This window comes from Castor canadensis, chromosome 5 (assembly GCF_047511655.1).
Source record: "Castor canadensis chromosome 5, mCasCan1.hap1v2, whole genome shotgun sequence".
In the NCBI taxonomy this organism is placed as follows: domain Eukaryota; kingdom Metazoa; phylum Chordata; class Mammalia; order Rodentia; family Castoridae; genus Castor; species Castor canadensis.
In genome coordinates, this window is record NC_133390.1 from 160,359,186 (window position 1) to 160,374,948 (window position 15,763).

Below are 15,763 nucleotides of genomic sequence, written 5' to 3' on the forward strand. Positions count from 1 at the left end.
GATAAATGGGACCTCGTGAAACTAAAAAGCTTCTGTTCATCAAAAGAAATGGTCTCTAAACTGAAGAGAACACCCACAGAGTGGGAGAAAATATTTGCCAACTATACATCAGACAAAGGACTGATAATCAGAATATACAGGGAACTTAAAAACCTAAATTCTCCCAAAACTAATGAACCAATAAAGAAATGGGCACATGAACTAAATAGAACTTTCTCAAAAGAAGAAATTCAAATGGCCAGAAAACACATGAAAAAATGCTCACCATCTCTAGCAATAAAGGAAATGCAAATTAAAACCACGCTAAGATTCCACCTCACCCCTGTTAGAATAGCCATCATCTGCAACACCACCAACAACAGGTGTTGGCAAGGATGAGGGGAAAAAGGAACCCTCTTACACTGTTGGTGGGAATGTAGACTAGTACAACCACTCTTCAAAAAAAATTTGGAGGCTACTTAAAAAGCTGGACATCGATCTACCATTTGATCCAGCAATACCACTCTTGGGGATATACCCAAAAGACTGTTACTCCAGAGGCACCTGCACATCCATGTTTATTGCGGCACTATTCACAATAGCCAAGTTATGGAAACAGCCAAGATGCCCCAGCACTGACGAATGGATTAAGAAAATGTGGTATCTATACACAATGGAATTTTATGCAGCCATGAAGAAGAACGAAATGTTATCATTCGCTGGTAAATGGATGGAATTGGAGAACATCATTCTGAGTGAGGTTAGCCTGGCCCAAAAGACCAAAAATCCTATGTTCTCCCTCATATGTGGACATTAGATCAAGGGCAAACACAACAAGGGGATTGGACTATGAGCACATGATAAAAGCGAGAGCACACAAGGAAGGGGTGAGGATAGGTAAGACACCTAAAAAACTAGATAGCATTTGTTGCCCTTAATGCAGAGAAACTAAAGCAGATACCTTAAAGCAACTGAGGCCAATAGGAAAAGGGGAACAGGTACTAAGAAAAGGTTAGATCAAAAAGAATTAACCTAGAAGGTAACACCCATGCACAGGAAATTAATGTGAGTCAATGCCCTGTATAGCTAGCTATCCTTATCTCAACCAGCAAAAACCCTTGTTCCTTCCTATTATTGCTTATACTCTCTCTACAACAAAATTAGAAATAAGGGCAAAATAGTTTCTGCTGGGTATTGGGGGGGGAGAGGGAGGGGGCGGAGTGGGTGGTAAGGGAGGGGGTAGGGGCAGGGGGGAGAAATGAACCAAGCCTTGTATGCACATATGAATAATAAAAGAAAAATGAAAAAAAAAAGTTGCTGATTAGGTTAACTAAAATCCCAGTTACATTAAAGGTTTAGTAAGGTCAAAATTTAATGTACTGATGTTAAACTAAATCTTAATTTTCTAATAAGGCTATCTTAAAATATTGTATTGTTCTTGATAACATTTACAAAAAAAATTGTCTTAAAAATGGTTTTTGTTTTGTCAAGATAACTGTCAGGAATTTTTGGTGCTACAGGTTAATCCACAAATTCATCAAGACAAGAGTCTATTAAAACACAGAGAGACAAGAGGCAGCTGAGCACAGGGAGTGCTGCTGCACTGATATGAGGGTTGAGACAGATTTACTTATGTAAAGTAAAGTAAAAAAAAAAAAACCAAAAAAACAAAACAACAACAAAAAAGCCGAAGTGCACCCTCCAGATAGGATAAAGAAAAGAAAAGAAAAAAAAAAAAAAAACCTCAAAAAGGAGCACTATACTGGAAGTCAAGACCTCTAGTATTTATTTTATTGGACTCAACAGAGTGGAGATGTTAGTCCTGCTCCTTCCACATGACAGGCAGAGGGAATTTTGGCCTGGGATGGCCAGAATGGGCCTGTTATTTTAGGGGGGGCTCCATTAACTACAGGTTAGTGGGATCCTGCTGTTTGTCATGAGCCATGTATTAATATCAACAATCTGGGATGCAATCCCTTATCAACTGACCCATGATTCTTGGCCACTGTTTCCTGACTCCACACTTAGTCCCCATAAATATTTACCTGTGTTCTCTGGTGATTTTTGTTAGGATTTTGTCTAATAGGGTAACTGAGTCATGTTCATTTTAAGAGTTGGTTTATGTAAAATTTTCTAGATGATCTCATGGTTTTTTAATTTTTTTTTGGTAGTACTGGGTTTTGAACTCAGAGCCTCATGCTTGCTAGGCAGGCACTCTACCACTTGAGCCACTCCACCAGCAATATGACCTCATGGTTAAACTACTGTAGTCTTGGGTGGTTGTAATGCAGATGGTATCCTGTATGTGTCTGCTCCCCATCAACAACAACTGATGAGAAAAATCTAAGGTTTTACTTCAAGAGCAACAACTAAACTAAAATGTATGTATAACCTTTATAGAGCTATGATGCTGTTGCTGGTTCCTTATACTAAATGTATTTATGTTTTTCAAGTATATCAAACCTTCTAAAATACAAAATTTAGATGAATACGGTAACAAAAGTTAGTGGTACTAATATACTGTTCTGTTAGTTGCTAAATTGTCCATCAGAATTTCAACCATGAGACTTTTAAGTTTTTGTCATTGCAGTTCTGATCCTTCTGGGGCATTTACAATCAAGTCCATGAAAAATAACTCTAGTAAGTACTTATGTGTCAACCAGGTTAGCTTTTTTGACATCTGCTTTTGTTGGATTTTGTTTTATATTGTCCTTGTCTAAAAATCCATTGCCTAACGGCCACTCCTTCTAAGCCTCTTTGTTGCTTCAATTTGGCCAAAAGGGTCTAGTTGGCACTGACTCCCTCCTGATCTGCTCATTATTTCCCCTCCAATGTGGGACCAAGACCAACCAACCAAACAAAATCCAGGAAAGAACAAATCCTCAGGATGAAAAAAGAAAATGACCAATCAAAAAAGATCTTCAGTCTACAGCCATACCACCCTGAATGTACCCGATCTTGTCTGGTCTCAAAAGCTAACCAGAGCCGGGCCTCGTTAGCACTTGGATGGAAGACAGATCTTCAAAAGAGACTGCTCAGAGACAAGCAGTTTGGAGACAAGGGGAGAATGCCATCAAAGTTCAAATGGAGTCACTGGTGCCAGACCTCTCAAAAATAACCAAGGCCAAGAGGATTAAAGAAATGGTTCTTATGCATGTGTGGCTATCTGCCTTTAAAGCCCTTCCAAACACAAACTCATATTTTTAGACAGGGTCTTCTACTTAGAGACAAAATTACTATTTTTACAGACTCTAAACATGTCCTTTTATACTTAAAGATGGTGGTTTTAACTTTTTAAACGAGTTTTCTTGGACATATATACTGACAGTATATTGTTGCCAAGGTAATTCTACTTAGTAAAAAAAAATACTGACTGGGTAAAAGAATAAAATGTCCAGCCATTAAAACCACATTAGAGGGGCCCTTTTGTTGTTGTCTTGTCTATCCCCACTACAGTTAAAGTAGCAGAGATTGCTCCTTGGATCCACCACAGTCAAGTCAAGCCAGTTTCTCTTGAGTGGGAGTGCATCACCCTCCAGAACCTGAGCGCCCTCCCTGGGTAGAACTCCACTTCCCAGGAAACAGCGGGATCAAGAACAGCGTATCAACTGCCCTGCTCTAGTCAGCCCCAGAAGCTGACTAGTCTACGAACAGCAGAAGCTTGAAGAGTCAACTCTCCAACGGGACAAACGGACTGTTTTCCACACAGTTATTGCACTGTAATGTATTTTCACCCCTTGTCTGCATCTGCTGCTGTAGTTCTCACCCTAGTCTTTGCCATAGGTTTGCCAGAAACTGCTCCTGCGGATTGGATTTATTAGCTCTCTTCTATCTCTTTTGGGCAGGGTGTTTGTTAATGACATGATCTCCCTTGTGTCCCAGAGCCCTCCTCCTATGACCTATTATACATACTACCTGGGCAGGAAATGTTGTCACTAGGACTTTGCTTTTCCATATTTACTATTCTTGTTCAGGCTCTGTCATTGGGTCATGCACTCACAACCATACCACCTATCTAGTGTGCTCCCACGGTAATCAGCATATCTGCTTCAACCCCACTTACCGCCCCCAGGAGCAATGGTTAGAGATCCAGAGCATCCGCAACCATGGGAAGCTCGTCAGTTTCTCCCAGGTGTTTAGCCCTGATAGACCAGTGTCAATGCTCTTTGATGCATGTGCGGCCATAGACCAGGTGGATGTGGGGGTGTAGCTGTGGCTGTGGCTGTGGGGGCCTAACTTGGGAGAGAGCCTATACTAAGTATATGTGCACGAGAGACAGCTCTTGGCCACGTGATGATGTGGGTTCTTATTATTGCCCTTACTGGAGTTGTGTTTCATGGGCCACATGGGAAAGGACAAAACACGCAAGGGGACAGCTGCCCCAAAGTGCACTCCTGGTACCTGTAATCCTGTAAAATTTCACTATACTTAAGCCATCTGATTGCACACGGGGACATGTAATTGGCATAAGGATGGATGGAAAGGGCCTTGACCCTGGGACTCTGATGCACCTCAAAGTAGTAACTATTACCCATGAAATTTCCTCATACCAAGTTTTCCACTCCTTTTATGAGGAAATGAATAGATTTTCCATCCCTGCAAAAGCTAAAAACTTGTTCCTCTCACTGGCTGAGTCTATAGCCCAGACACTGAATGTCACTTTGTGGGGGGACCAACATGGAAGACCACTGGCTTTGGGAAGCAATGGAACTGGACCCACAGGAGCCTTTTAATGAGACTGCTATCCCAAAACACAGAAAAGATGTCTGGCTCTTAAAAACTTCCATCATTGGAAATGACTTTATCTCCCACCCTGGAGGCCAATTCTCCACCCCTGTGGGGGATTTAACTTGTTTAGGACAGAAGTTTTACAATGACACTGTCCAAGAGACCCAGTGGTGGGGAGCTCCTAACCATACAGAACCCCAGCTCCACCCACTGGCCAACTTTTCTAATCTCCAGAAAGTGTGGGATGATCTTACTGCAAACATAGATCGGCGGGCACCCAGGGGGCTATATTGGATCTGTGGAAAGCAAGCTTATACAGTGCTACCTAAAAGCTGGTTTGGGTCTTGTGTACTAGGCTCAATCAGACCATCCTTCTTATTGCTTCCCCTCAGACAAGTTGAGAAACTGGGAGTCCCCACATATGAAGAAAGATTAAGTAGACAAAAACGGGGTGCCTTACAAATTGGTAATTGGAAAGAGGGCGAATGGCTTCCTGAGCGAATCATCCAGTGCTATGGTCCTGCCACCTGGGCAGAAGATGGGTCCTGGGGCTATTGCACTCCTATGTATGTGCTCAACTGCATCATCATGCTGCAGGCTGTTGTTGAAATTATAACTAATGAAACTGCAAGAGCCCTCAACTTGCTGGCAAAACGAAGCACTAAATTGCAAAATGCCATCTATCAAAACTGCTTGGCTTTAGCCTATCTGCTTGCTTTTCAAGGAGGAGCTTGTGGAAAATTCAACCTGAGCAACTGCTGCTTACAGATTGATGATGAAGGAAAGGTCATAGAAGAGATCACAGACAGAATGAGAAAGCTTGCCCACGTCCCCATCCAGACTTGGAGAGGATGGGATCCCAATGACCCATTTGGAGGGTGGTTTCTGTCTTAGGTGGATTCAAAACTTTGATAGAGGCAATGGGCCTAATCCTAGGAGCATGGTTAATACTGCCCTGCCTGGTCCCCCAGGTACGGTGGTCTACCAGGACTATTATGGAGGCCATTATAGAAAGGAAGACGGCCTCACATGTAATGATGCTATGGAAACACAAACCCCTAGATCACGATGATGCTCTTTGACCCTAGTTGGGTCCGAGCATCAAAGGGGGGAATAATGTAGTAGGGAGGAGGATCAGAAAACGAACTAGGCCCGAGTTCCGATAAGGTAGCAGTGGGGAAGGGAGGGCATAGCAGAGAGATAAAACCTAAAGAATTCAAAGGCAAAGAAGGTCACATAGCACTAGGGGTAGAAGGGCACTTAGCACTATGGTAAAGTAATCTATAGAACTGCATGGAACCATATATGGGTTAAACCTTGTTTTTTAAATTTTATTGCCTCTGTAACATGCCTGCAAGGGTATATAAGGTGAGACACCTTTGTTCTCGGGGCTCAGCCTTTGAACACAAGTCCGCTGGGTCCATGCCGGCACAATAAAATGTTGCTTCCTGCTAAACTGCCTCAGTGTCCTGTATCTCAGCTAGCAACATCCCACAACAGCAGCACAAGCTGGGAGTATAGCTCAGTGGTAGAGGATTTGCCTAGCATATGTGAGGCCCTGGATTTGATTTCCCAGTACCGAAAAAACAAAATGTGAAGACAACTTCAGCCTAATTGACATCTGACTGCAACCTGAGACCCTGAATCAGAACTACTCAGTTCCTGAATTCCTGATCCACGACATCTATGGGCTATAATAAATGTTTGGGGATAATTACTGCAATTTCTAAAGTCTTTTTTTCCATAATAGATTCTTTTGTAGAAAAATGTAATTCTATTTTTCTTCACCTTCCCTTCACTCTGCTTTTTGAGACAGAATTTCACTATGGAGCCCAGGCTGACCTTGAACTTGTGATCCTCCTGTCTCAGCCTCTTGATTGCTGAAATTACAGGTGTGTACTGCCACACCCAGCTCTATTTTTCTTCTCCTGAATGCTCTGCATTTGTTTCTTAGTGGCCAGGATACACTTTGTGGGAGACTGAGTTGCCAGAAGTAGCAGCCAGAACACCTGGTGGTCTCTCCCAAGTCACTCCACCAAACCAGCCAGCTGACCATCGCTTTCCCCCTGTTCCCAGGCACTTGCAGGTGAGGTGGAATCAGGAATCATATCTCCTGGGGTCCCACACATCCCATTAGAGAAATCAGAGAAGAGGCCAAGTCGATGGCAGCTGTTCATATGACATACTTTATTTCCAATCTATAACCATTAAAAACACTTTGTAAGTTTACACTGTACAGTTATTCTCATGTCTGAATTTAAGACACAGGGCTGGGAGAGCTGGTGGATTGGACTGCAGTCCTCCTTGCGCACACTGCATCCTAGGAAGGAGACTTTTGAAGACAGAAGTGAGGAAAGAACAGTGGAAGGGAGAGGCAAACAGTTGGCCCAAGGATGCTCTTGGTCCCTTCCCTCCTAAGAGGTCCCTCAGGGCCCATGACTGCAGGACTGAAGGACCTCCACCAGGAAAACAAGCTGAGCTGGGAAAGGGGCTTCACAGTATTGGCAGGGTTGAGGAGGGGGCCAGGATGATGAGGAAGGACAGCTTCTGGCTCTCTTCACCAGGTTCTGGAGTTGGAGCTATTTTTGGCACTGTCTACAAAGTCTCCCTAGTGTTGGGAGGACAAGGGAGAGGAGGAAGGGCTAGGGGCTTGGATTCTTTTCTTGTGGAATTAGGTTTCTTTCCATGTAGGGAGAAGCCATTTGGCTATGATGAGTCCCAGGAGATAAAAGGGTCCTTTGCCTCCTGTCTCACAGGACTCCCACTCTTCCCTGTGCCACCACCTCCACAGCCTTTTGTAAAACCCAGACAAGTGGGAGAGGTGAGCAGGGCTGGAAGGGAGCCAGGGGCCGGGAAAGGAACGCATGTCTTTTCCAGGCCCTGCAGCTTCCAGGAAGAGGAGACACCACAGAGTAGGTTCAGTTTGGAGGGGAGGAGTGTCCAATCTCAGGAGTCTAGATGACATGGGTGCTGTTGGCTGAGCCAGCCCCAGTCACTCTCCAGGCTGCACTGGCCACTAGCCTGGGTCATTAGTTGTGTAATGGCAAACTTGTGTAAATCAGAACAACCTGGAGGCTTTTTCAAACCCCATCTTGCACTTCTAATCCAATGTGTCTTCTTGGGTGGGGCCCATAATCTGTACTTCTGTCAAGTCCTCCTATTGATGGAACACAGTTTGAGAACCCCTAATTTGGAATAGTGCCCTCATGCACCTGGGTAACCTGATGCCTCTAGGTAGGGCCCAGACTGCCAGGCACCAAAGGATCTGGAATGTTTCTGAGAATGGTCTTATGGTGGCTGAGCACCCTGTGCGAAGAAGTAACTAAGGCACAGAGATCAGTGGCAGAGCTGAGAGAAGAATCAGAACACCAGGGCCTAGTGGAGAAAGGATGGGCTGCAGGACCCCAAAACATGCAAGGTGCTGGAAGCCTGAAGGTTCATCCTGGTGCTCATCAAAGGACCACAAAAATGGGGTCAGAGAAGTTAATAGATTGGTTCAGACTTGTCAGGTTTTCAGTTGCTGGCTGAGGTCCCTCTTAATGGGAATAGGTTGGAGTGGCTTCAGAATGGAGGTAGCCAGGCCCTGACTGCTTTAGCCCTTTCAGGATGTTCAGAGGAAACCAACACTCCTTTCCTTGGGGTTCCCAGATTGCTGGTGAAGGGCAGGAAAGATAGGAGCAGGACTGAGGGATGCAGAAGGGGGAAGAATATGGTTCCAGGAGGCTGAGGGAGGAGTGGGCAGGACAGGAGGTGGAGGAGCCCCAAGCAGGAGCTCCAGCTCAGCATCACATTCTCAGTGCCTTTTGGATCTTGGCTCTGCAAACTTCAAATGGCATTGGGTTGGGTGGGTGAGCTATAGGTTCTGCCAGGAGTAGATGTTCTGGAGGTGGTGAGGCCCAGGGGAACACAAAAGGGATAGGTGGACAGAAGACTAGAGAGGGGGGGGAAAGGACCTAAGGCAGGCTGTACTTGCTTTATACCAGGGCACATGAGGCCCAAAGCCAAAAGCCAAGTCCATGTCTAGACAAACCCACCCAGTAGAAGGTGCTGGGACTGCTGCTAGAAAGCTGTGGAGAGAGAAGACAGCATGGCTCAAGAGTGGGATTGAGGGATATCTTTCTGGACTCGGGGATTGCTGTGGTGGGATGAGCCAATGAGAAGGGCTTGGTAGGGCTGATTTTGCCTGATGCATCTGGGAAAAGGCACCCCTTGAGTGTGAGAAACCCCCAATAAATAAACACAGAAGCCAGGATATTACCAGATCTGAGAGAAAGAAAACCTTAGAGTTGGGACAACAGACACACGCAATTCCCTAATGGGATGAGAATGTGATTTGCAGGACATGAAGGAGAGCTGAGATTATAGGAAAATCCATAGGAAAGAGCAGTGCTAGGGAGGGAGTTGTAGCAGGGCTAAAGGCTGGTGCCACAGTAAAATCTGGCCATGGGCCAGGGCCACTCCATCTGCTGGTAGGAACCAGCTAAGGAGAAGAGGAGGTAGGGGGAGGGGAAGCTTTGGAAGAAGATGATAAAAGAAAGAATGTGTAAGAAAGCAGACTGAGCCCAGAGAAGCAGGGGCTCAGTCAAGACCACAGAAAGGCAGGATCTGGTCTTCTGTCACTGGACTGCAGACCTGCAGGGAGCTAGGAGTCCTAGGATCTGCTGTTGGCTCTGCCTCTGGTTTGCTGTGAGACCTTGGATGAGCTGCTCCCCATTTGAGGACTAGGGATGTACCTCAGTGGTACAATACTTGCCTAGCATGCACAGGGCTAGGCTAAGGTTTGACGCCCAGCACTGACAAAAAAAAAAAAAAAGCTATTTAAAATGGTTGCAATAGAAAATTTCATGTTATATTTTGCCACAATTAAAAAAGGGACAAGGTTGTTCTAGACTATCTGATGGCCCACTTTCTATTTTTTCAGAACTTTTTTTTTTTTTTGGCAACATGGGGTTTGAACTCAGAGCTTCATGCTTGCTGAGCAGGTGCTCATACTGCTTGAGCCACTCCACTAGCCCACTTTCTATTTTTTAAGACTAATAAGGGAGTCAGATGGGTGTCATCCTGAGCCAAGGCACTGAGGGGCTGAATGGGGACACTGAATGTGTTCAGATCACCTCCGTGTGCACAGAACCTCCCACTTTTCCAAGTAGACTACAAGCATCCTCACTAGAGCTACGCAAGGTCGGACATCATTCCCACTTTTTGGCTGAGGAAACTGAGGCATAGATTAGTCACATAATTTGGCCAAGTTCATTCAAGCTGGTGACAGTTTATTTATTAATTTATTTTTGTAAACAGTCAATTGAAAAACATTCTTGCATCTAAGGTCAACCTGTTAAAACAGGCTCCATGGCCTTTGGAGAAAGGAGCCATGCTCTAAGTTAGTAGCAGAAGAGATTGTTTCCCATGGCAGACACACTTACTTCCCTGTATTGAATGATGAAAGTTATAAAATCCTGGTGTGTTTGTCCTTTTACCATGACTACTAGGAAACTCGAGAGTGAAATTTAATTGCATTATTATTGAATTACCTCACATAGATTTGGGAAATAAGTCACCTTTCTTTTTGACTTTCTCTTTTTGTTATCTTATTAAATACATATGACTAAGATTGTAAATTGCCTCTGATGCTTTTTGTAAACCCTCAGAGTAACTAAACCCAAACAGAGCTTGGTTGAGGGCCAGGTTTCCTAGATCCCAGCACAGTGCTCAGAGCTTTTTTTAAATTTTTTTTTATTTTTAAATACAGCACTGGGGTTATTGTTTAAAAGAACTCTTGCCTAATGGTCAGGGCTGGAAACATAAATGCTGTGATCAAGGGTGCTTAGGATGCCCCAGGGAGTTGGTTAAAGATGCAGAGTCTCAGTCCAGAAGGCTGTGGCTGGACTCAGGGATCTGCATTTTGACCAGACCCTCAGGGAAGTCTGATGCAGGAGGTCCCTGACCTACCTTGTGGAACACACCGGTCCAGCGGTTTGAGTGGCTTGTTTCCCATCTGGGTTGGTAATGGCATATTCTGATTGTCCTGTACCTAGCCAGTGCCCCAAGGGGACAGTGGGTTTGCACAGGAAGCAGAACAAAGTAGAGTTGGGGGACCCAAGATCCAAGTGCTCATCCAAACTTGATGACCATCCAGTTGGGGGCTCTGAGATAAAACCTGTGCCTCAGTTTCCTCACCTGCAGAATGGATGCACCAACCCTGTCCTGCCAAGGCTGCCTCCCAGAGCTGTCCTTGAAAGATCTGAAGGAGATGGGGCAGGGGAGTGACCTCTAATTAGTGAAGTGCCCAGGAAGGGCCTATTATCATTAGTGAGGAGGTAGTGGGAGCTTGGGGCTGACAGGTTGGAAGGGGGGGCATTCTGTATGGGTAAGGAAAGGGAGGCAGGAGGAAAAGAGGCTGGAAGCAAATCCACAAACAATACACAGAAGTGGCATGGTGGAGCCATAAGGGCATCAGGGCATAGCTTAGCTGGATGTTGGCTGCACAGGGCTATGCTAGGGTTTGATACCCAGCACTGACACCTGGATGACAGCTGGTAGAACGGCATCTCTGGGAGGCCACAGGGTGGAGCCCATTTGAAGTAGGACTTCTTAGAGGTCAGCCTTTGGTGGGGAAAGGATGGAGATGAAGTCTGCCAGGGGCCAGGAAACTGGATGCTGATGCCTTGTATATTCAAGCCTTGGTGGCACCAAAGTGGTTTAATTTTCATTTCCAAAGCCAGTCACCATTGCCCCCAGAAGAGTTAAATTTGGCTCTTGGAAGAGATCAGACATAAGAAATGTGAAGTGACCCAGTTTAGGTTCAACCATGGAACTGCCTCCCTTTCCCCCAAAAACAACTGATGCCAACCCCATGGGTCCAAGCCAGGCAGTGTGGAATACCAGGGTACCTTGGGACTTTGGTTGAAGAAAGAGAGGAGGAGAAAAGGAGGAAGATGGCTAGGGGAGCAACAAGTGGAAGGAAGTAGGAAGGGGAAGAAAGGGACAAGGGCAGTGTTCTTCCTGGGAGCCAAGTCCTCCAGGGAGTCCCCACTGTAGGACAGGCAGTTTTCTGCTTTGGGAATGTTACCAAGACATAAAAGGCATTTGAAGAAACAAACTTAGAAATTACATTCCAAAAGAGTAGAGAGTTTTTACAAACCAACCCTCCCACCCCCAAAAAAGAAAACAACCAGTTACCAAGTAATGCTAAAAACCAAACCAATATTTACACATAACATTTTCAACCCCATCAAGCCCCACATCTAGAGGCTTCTGTTGGAACAGTGATGAGTAGCCTTGCACAGTGGATGCAAGAAGTAGAAACAGGGGTCTCCGACACCCACTGGGGCCACAGGCCAGGTGCTGAGACAACAAGGACACATGAAAATCTCAATTAACGATGGTAAGGCTGAGTGGCCCGTGGGCCCCAAGGGTTGGGTCTTATGAGGATTTCTCCCCAAGGCTGAGAACACAGCCTCCCTGGCCTTCTACAGCTCTGGGAAGTGGCAGAAGGCCTCTGTTGGCTGTGGCCTGGTGTGAATCCCCTCACTTGGAGATAACCTTTGAGGGGCCCATGACCTCTTGGGTAGGAGCAGTGGCATCCCACAGGGAAGGCCCACAGTTCCTTCGGCCTGTGGCTCTGCCCATACAAGTCACTAGGGCATGAGGCAGCAGCTGGTAGGACTGACAGGACACTGATGTGGTGCCCAGAGGGAATGGGGATGAAGGGCTTTGAGTAACTGGTCCAGACGACCCTGAAAAGATGGACTGGGAAGTGACAGGTGGGAATGCAGAGTGTCTCCTGAGTCTGGGGGCAAACCAGCAATGTTGTTGGCTCTCAGCCTTTCTGATGGGGAGTTCTGCCCATCCATCCTGGGACGTGACTCTAGGACCCCAGCCAATGACAGGAGGGCTGCACATCTGGCATATGTGTGTGGGGTATTCAACCAAAATGGGTTCATTGGCACCAAGTGAGGCCGTCCTCACTGTACTGAAGTGAACCATGCTGCAGTCCACTGGATGGGCCCAGAGGCTCCCATGAGCATGGGAAGGGTAGGCAGTAGAGCTGGGGTCAGAGCAGAGCCATGAACGGCCATAAGGCTAAGGAGACAGGCTGGTGAAAAGGCTGGCAGGCTGGTAGACACTCTCAGATCCATGTGCAAAGCTGCAATAAACAACATTCTCGAAGTCCATCCTGTTTTCCTGCAAGTTCTCACTTGGGGGAGCTTGAAGGGGTCTCTGTGCTCTTGATAAGAGCTATAGTCATCCATGTTTGACTCACTAAAGAAGGTGTCAGAGGATGGGGGATATCAGAAGGGAAAGGGAGGACATTTGGGGAGTGGTGAGGTCAGTCCACCTCACCACCCTGTCTGGAGCATTTACAGACTGACCTCCAGGGGCCAGGAAAGTACCAGGTGCTAAATAAAAGTGGTGGTCTGAGGTTGGTGGTGTTAGGGAACCTCTCAAAGTAACCAGGAATCCAGAGCTGGAACTGAGCTGCCTCATTCACACAGGAGACCACATGCCTATCCGTGGGGTTAGGAGCCCCACATTGTCCTAGTGGAAAGAATACATGTCTCAACCTCCAATAAATTACCTTACGGGCTTTGGGGAAAATTAAATTATTAAAATAAAGTAAACCACCTTAAATACTTAAAAGTACAAAAAATTCAAATAAACAATCTAGGCAAGAAATATGTTTCTAGCCCTAGTCCTGGGCTGTGTCCTGGGACATTGGCCTCCTGGAGTTCTCCCTGGCCTGACTGACTACCTAGGAGTCTCTCAGTGGGAGTGTCTTTGCCCTCCACCAGCTGCAGGATGTGAACACAGTGGAGATATAGGGCCCCTCCCGGGTATAAGAGAGAGGTTCCAGAGATCAAGGCATAGCATGGAGGCATTTATCTGGGGACTAGGTCTTGAGATGGACCTTACCCACTTCTGTCTTCACGGAGCCTCCTGGGAAGGTTGGGCTTCCCAACTCACCTTGGCAAGGAAGGCAGTTCTTAATGGCTTCCCAACCTTAAGCCCTGCATGTTCCACTTGCCTCCCAGTTCTTGCTGTATCAGGAAAAGGACAGGGAGATCCAGGGCTCCAGGATTCCAAGCCTACTTGGCCCTGGCTACTGCCCTATCATACCCCCAAGAGTCCCAGCAACCCAAGCAGCAGGGCTGGGAGGAGCAGGTAGTGGAGGGAACAGGGCGACGGTGATATGCCCGGCACAACGCTGCCAGGAACCCCAAGCTGGACCTGTTCTTCTCAATGGTGTCTCCTCCCCAGCGAAGGGGTGTGTGGTCGGCAGAGACATCACTGTGGGCTCCTGTCCCGAGGAATGGCCAGGAGTGCCTCCCTTCTTGGGCTCTTCCAAGAAGTGGGTGTGGGTGGAGCCAGGGAACGGTCTCCTTCGGGACCCAAGGATCAGCCCTTGACGGAGCTCTCCAGGGAAGTTTCTAAGGCCCACTCTTGGTCACCCAGGCTTGGTCTTTCTCCGGCTCACTGCCATCCCCCAGAAGTCAGAGGACACCGGTCACTGGAGACCCTGCTTTACCTTGGTGTGAAAGCTCTTTTCTGGCAGTGGCATAGCTGCTGACCCTCCAGGGCGCAGCAAGGCTGAAGGCATGACTCTTCACAGCATCTCCAGGGACTGGGCTGCTTGATGTGGAAAGCATGCTGCTCTGTCACTCGCTGGGGGGGACTGCCCTCTCCTCCACACCCCAACCAGACTCGGAAGGGTGCAGCCTGCACTTGGAAGGTGAATGGCGGATGGCAGAGCGGGATGGCCGGGCAAAGCAGGAGGCGAGAGACTGAGCACTGCAGTCACAAACAGCGTCCTAGAAGGAGGGAGGGAGGAAGTCAAGAGGAGCCCCAAGGCATTGACTGCCACCACCTGGCTGGCCAGCCAGGTAAGGATCTGAGACTCAGCCATACCCACCCACCACCAGTTTCCATGGGCCACAGCCCCTCTCAGGACCAATTTTCCTTTTTATCACTTTTCTCCCATTAGGGTAGTAATGGATGTTCATTCTGCAGTGGTTTGGAAGACACAGAAAAAAAGTGGACCTTGTCCAAAGTCCCACACATCAAAGATAAATTCTCAGCATCATGCAAATACATACATTCACCAAAATGGCCTCTTCCTTTTTCATTTTTTGCAGTACTGGGGTTTGAACTCAGGGCCTACACCTTGAGCCACTCCATCAGCCCTTTTTTGTGATTTTTTCGAGATAGGGTCTCATGAACTATTTGCCCCGGCTGGCTTCAAACTGCATTTCTGCTGATCCTTTGCCTCCTGAGTAGCTAGGATTACAGGCCCATCAGTGCCTGGGTTTTTTTTTTTTTTTTCTACAGTGTTGGGAATAGAACCCATGGCCTCCCACCTGCCAGCAAGCACTCTAGCCCCATTACTAGATTCTCAGCTTTGTACTGTTGTTTCCTGATGTGCTGCTGGTCTCATGGAGGTGATGGTTCATTTATGTGTCAATGTGTCTATAGCCACAGGGAGCCCAGACATCAGGTTGAATATTATTCTGGGCAATTTCTGTGAGGGTGTTTTGGATAAGACTAACATTTAAATTGGTAGACTAAGGCTTCATCCAATCAGATGAAGGGTTAAGTAGAACAAAAAGTGAAATCTTCATGCCTTTAGAGTGGGATACTGGATTTTTTCCTGCCTGTACACTTAAATTGAAACATGGGTACTTTCTGTGTCACAGGCTGCCAGTTTTTAGACTGGACTAAACCATTAACCCCAGTCCCACAAAAAAAAAATTATAGTCAACTCAAACTTAATGAAATAATCTGAAATGTACAGAAATGTTTTTGCATCAAGCTGCTCGCCACAGCACTATTAACCATAGAAATGAGAAACTGCCTATGTAAACATAAAGTAATAGGGAAGCAGACCTTTGGAGTCAATCTCAGTCCATCCCTCACACAGCCCTCCTCACTTCCCTGTGCCCCCAACCTACAGCCCTTGCTGAGTCCACAGCAGACCACAGGGACTCCCCCTGGCCACAGCTGACTAGACTAAGGGGGTACAATTCACCTAAGCTGAACCAATCAGAATTTCTTTCTCTCT

At 46.6% G+C, this 15,763-nt stretch overlaps 1 protein-coding gene across 2 annotated transcripts in view; it reads right to left on the reverse strand.

The window, feature by feature from the left end:
• Positions 1-6,872: 6,872 nt before the first annotated feature.
• The window catches only part of Mtcl2 (microtubule crosslinking factor 2), a 68,071-nt gene continuing 59,180 nt past the window's right edge, over positions 6,873-15,763 (reverse strand). For both annotated transcript variants that reach the window (XM_074074715.1, XM_020175262.2), the window contains one exon: positions 6,873-14,516. In XM_074074715.1, the coding sequence (XP_073930816.1) occupies positions 14,364-14,516 (153 nt within the window). In that variant the 3' untranslated portion in view covers positions 6,873-14,363. The remainder of the gene's footprint in view (positions 14,517-15,763) is intronic.